Consider the following 4,691-nt stretch of genomic DNA (forward strand, 5'->3'; position numbering starts at 1 on the left):
CGCTCTGTCTCTCTGTCACGCGCTCTTTTCTCCCCTCCACTTCACTTTTACCGGTCTACTTTCCTCTGGAGAAGTCGATACGGAGAGCCGGCCGTGCGTCATGGTGCGTCTTTGCGCATTATTTCTGGATCTTTAAAAAAAAAGTGATTTATTGTGCCTGGACTAAAATGAAGCGCTTTTTGTGTGTGGAGGAGCAGAGAGACGGCATTTCGCAGCCTGAGTCTCTCTCTGAATATTTGGCTGCTGCTTCTAGTGATCTGCGTGAAGCCACTGAATAAATCGGCGCTCTCTGTAAGCGGCTTTCTCTCCCCCCCAATTCTCCTCTGCTTCTGACAATGTGCCAAGTCCATCCACCACACAGGATCCCGTTGATTTGTGATGCTTTTGCTTTTTTTCTTTTCCAGGATTGATTTTTATTGGGAGGGATTTTGGAATTTTTTGGATTCAAAGTGAAGGTCAATGGAGAGATTTGCGCATCTCCTGTGCGTCACAGTCCCATTTTAACACCAAATAACGGTGGTGCGCCTGTTTTCTGCCCGCCTGTGTGCTTGTGTGTGTGTGAGTGCATGTTTGTGTGTGTGTGAGCGCCTCTACCTCCTTTTTTTTCCTCTCCCTGCTGTGAGAACTCACCCCCCTGATTATTTTTTTCCCCTTACATCCAAGGCTCGCACTGCAAACTTAAATGCTGGATCTATATTTCAGCGACCATTTTTGGCTGTAAAAATGCTGAGCGGCGTCCTCTTTCTGAGCGTCCTCACGGTCACCAGCCTGTCACCGTCCGAAACGGAGAGCCGCAAAACTTCAGCCTCCAAAGAGATCTGCAAGACCCGCTGCAGCTGCGAGGAGCGGGAGAACATCCTCAACATCAACTGTGAGAATAAAGGATTTACCACTGTCAGTCAGTTCCAGGCACCGCCGAATAAAATCTCCCAGCTTTTTCTAAATGGAAACTTCCTGTCACGGCTCAGTGCCAACGAGTTTGTCAATTATGGCAATGTCACTTCACTGCATCTTGGGAATAACGGCTTGCAGGAGATCCGAACCAGCGCTTTTAACGGGCTGCGCTTCCTGAAGCGGCTCCACTTGAACAACAACAACCTGGAGGTGATTAAAGAGGACACGTTCGCAGGACTGGAGAGTTTGGAGTATTTACAGGCAGACTATAATTATATCAGCGCCATCGAGCCGGGCGCTTTCAGTAAGCTGAATAAGCTCAAAGTGTTGATCCTGAATGACAACCTGCTGTTGTCTTTGCCTCCCAACATTTTCCGCTTTGTGCTCCTCACCCACTTGGATTTACGTGGCAACCGGCTCAAAATGCTGCCGTTTGCCGGGGTTTTGGAGCACATCGGTGGGATCATGGAGATCCAGCTGGAGGAGAACCCATGGAATTGCACCTGCGATCTGATTCCCCTTAAATCCTGGCTGGACACTATTTCTGTCTTTGTGGGGGACATAGTGTGTGAGACGCCATTCAGGTTGCACGGTAAAGACATCACCCAGCTCATAAAGCAGGATCTGTGCCCGCGCAGGAACACTGAGCGTGTGCATCCCCCCTCTGACTCTCACTTTCAAGGGGCCCTGCCCCCAACCTACCACCCTGGTGGGATCACCCCCACCCGTGCCCCGAAAGCATCCCGTCCACCCAAAATGCGCTACAGGCCCACCCCTCGCATCAAGGACAAACACGTCTTTGGGCCCATAATGGTTTACCAGACACGCTCCCCTGTGCCCATGCTGTGTCCCAGTGTGTGCGTGTGCACGTCACAAAACCCTGACAGCGGACTGAACATCAATTGCCAGGAGCGGAAGCTGCATAACATCAGTGAGCTGAACCCTAAGCCCTCCTACCCAAAGAAACTGCACCTGACCGGTAACTACTTACAAGTGATTTACAGGACTGATCTGACTGAGTACAGCTCTCTGGAGCTGCTGCATTTAGGGAACAACAGGATCGCAGTAATTCAGGAGGGTGCGTTTGAGAACCTAACAAACCTCAGACGTCTCTATCTGAATGGGAATTACATTGAATCTCTTTCTCAATCACTGTTCGCCGGCCTGCAGTCACTGCAGTACCTCTATTTGGAATACAACATCATCAAAGACATTCTACCACAAACTTTTAACTCTTTACACAACCTTCAGCTGCTGTTCCTCAACAACAACCTGTTACGATCACTCCCTGACAATGTTTTCGGTGGCACGATGCTAACGAGACTCAACTTGCGGAATAATCACTTCTCCTACTTACCGGTTCGAGGGGTCTTGGACCAGCTCTCTGCTTTCATCCAGATCGACCTGCAGGAGAACCCCTGGGACTGCACCTGTGACATCGTAGCACTCAAAAACTGGATGGAGCTGTCTAGTACCAGTGTTGTGGTTAACGAGATTACTTGCGATTCGCCCTCCAAGCATGCGGGTCGCCTGCTGCGCTCGCTCCGCAATGAGGCCATCTGCCCCGAGCCCAGCGAGGTGCCCCCGCCACAAAATGCCCCCCCTACAAAAGCCCCTACATTAATTAGCCCTGCCACTGAGGCCACCACCCCCTCCTCTTCTTCCTCTTCTTTTAGCTCCGTCAGCCCCACTGAATCCAGAATCCACACTCCTGAGTTACACCCCGAGGTCCCGCTTTCAGTCTTGATTTTGGGGCTTCTTGTAGTTTTCATTCTGTCGGTCTGCTTTGGTGCAGGCCTCTTTGTTTTTGTTCTAAAGCGGCGCAAAGGAGTGGAACATGTCCCCACAGGTGCCAACAATTTAGATCTCAATTCTTTCCAGGTGCAGTATGGCTCCTACACCCCTGAACCGACCCAAGACAAAACCTCTGAAAGCCACGTTTATAACTACATCCCCCCACCTGTAGGCTCCATGTGCCAAAACCCTATCTACATGCAGAAAGACGGCGAACAGGTGGCGTACTACCGCAATCTAAAGGAGCTCAGCTTCGGGCCCCTGGATGCAAAAAAGGAGGACGTCCTCACCCGCAGCCCAGGGGCCTACACCATCAGCACAATGGATTTTATGGATAAATCTCCGACGTCGTGCGGTTTGACCACCCCGGAGCCTCCTGAAATGTTGTATCAAAACTTAGGGGAGAGGCCCAACAAGGAGCTTCCCACAGCTGCAGGAGCCCCCCCTTTCCATTACAACTTTTGCACTTTACCTAAGAGACCTTGTATTGTGCCCCCCTATGAGGCTGCTACGGCCCGGCGGCATGTCACTAACCAGGACCGGTTGAACAAAACTGTGCTGTACGGGACCCCCAGGAAATACTACGGGGCTGAACACCCTTCAAAAAACAATGAGCACCCGCTCCTGCTGCCCGGGAAGCTAAAAACAGAACCAGACTACCTGGAGGTTCTTGAGAAACAGACTGCGATGAGCCAACTGTAAGATAGCAACAATGCCCCCTCTTTTTCCCCCACCCTCCCAGGTTCTGTGCAGCATTCATAATAATCACGCAGTTACTGTAATAATAGCCCTCCCTATATATCTATCTTATCTATCTGTGTTCAGTCCTACATGATTGACTGGAAGTGAACCGAAGCCTTTGATCATCTTTTTTCTCTTCCTTTTCTTCTCTTTTTTCTTTTCAAGATGTATAAAAGGAATATAAGAAGTATATTATTATGCAGTTCTATTTTTCCTCCTGGAAGTTATAAATTATTTCATCTTTTTTGAAAAATGAAATTCCAAAAGACTCTGACGACGGCAGGTATATAATGGGCAGGACTGTGTACAAATACGGCTTTGTGCTTTTCATAAAACTGTATTTTATTTCCCTGTGAACAACAGAACAAGTATGAAATAATAATAATCCTTTGTAGACAAGGAGATGCTACAAATTGACATTCCTGTACATATTTAGCATACACAGATAAATGGTGAGTGTTAAAAACCATAAAAAGAAAACCTTTTTCCAAAACCCAACGAGCGGCAAAATCTTACTCTACTTACTCCAGAAAGTGCCTTTGCACTCAACTATTTTATCAACAATGCTCTCTGCAAAATGGAAATGTTCCTTTTTTTGAAAGTGCTGTATTTTAAAGAGATCTTTATGTAAAATAGAAGACTTATTTGTCTGTTTAAAAAGAACAAAAAGGACAAAAAAATGAACTTGAGACTGGGTGTGAAATGATATGTGAGTTCTTGACAGGGAGAATCATGTTATTTTGCTTTCGATATTAAGTGTCTTTGGAGATGTACAACTTATAGAGAATATTATTGTATGCTATAGGGGAGCAATACAGCGCGGCGAAAATTGCGCCATTAAACTTTCACTGAAGCACTTTGTCAAGATCCTGGGCTCGAGGTAAATTTTGTTTAGACTGTGCATAATTATTTCTGGATGTTGCGGTGGGCTGTGGACTGTGCTAGTGTGTGTGTGTGTGTGTGTGTGCGTGTGGTGTGTGTGTGTGGTGGGAGCTCGCCTGCAGCTCCTCCTCTCTCCCTCTTCACTGCGATGTGATTGACGAGGTGGATTTTTTTTCTAAGTTGAACGATAGCCATAGCTTCCCTCTTTCTCCGACCTGATGCAGCATTTCAAGGTTTTACTCCAAATCCCCGCTCTGTCCGTCTGATGGCGCGCAGACAACAGTAATGTTTGATGTATGGGGTCAATATTTTCTTCAGCGGGGACGAGGGTGTGTCAAAAATATCATAGAGGGCTGTTGTGTTGTCTAAAAGATAGTTTG

At 47.6% G+C, this 4,691-nt stretch overlaps 1 protein-coding gene across 1 annotated transcript; it reads left to right on the top strand.

Moving 5' to 3' along the window:
* The first annotated feature begins 297 nt into the window (after positions 1 to 297).
* Positions 298 to 4,296, top strand: slitrk2 (SLIT and NTRK-like family, member 2). Its single transcript, XM_084718842.1, has one exon. It carries the CDS (start codon positions 724 to 726, stop codon positions 3,388 to 3,390), a length of 2,667 nt encoding a protein of 888 aa, XP_084574968.1. The 5' UTR covers positions 298 to 723; the 3' UTR covers positions 3,391 to 4,296.
* Positions 4,297 to 4,691: the final 395 nt, after the last annotated feature.

Source organism: Lutjanus erythropterus, chromosome 5, assembly GCF_056507025.1.
Source record: "Lutjanus erythropterus isolate fLutEry1 chromosome 5, fLutEry1.hap2, whole genome shotgun sequence".
Classification (NCBI taxonomy): Eukaryota; Metazoa; Chordata; class Actinopteri; order Lutjaniformes; family Lutjanidae; genus Lutjanus; species Lutjanus erythropterus.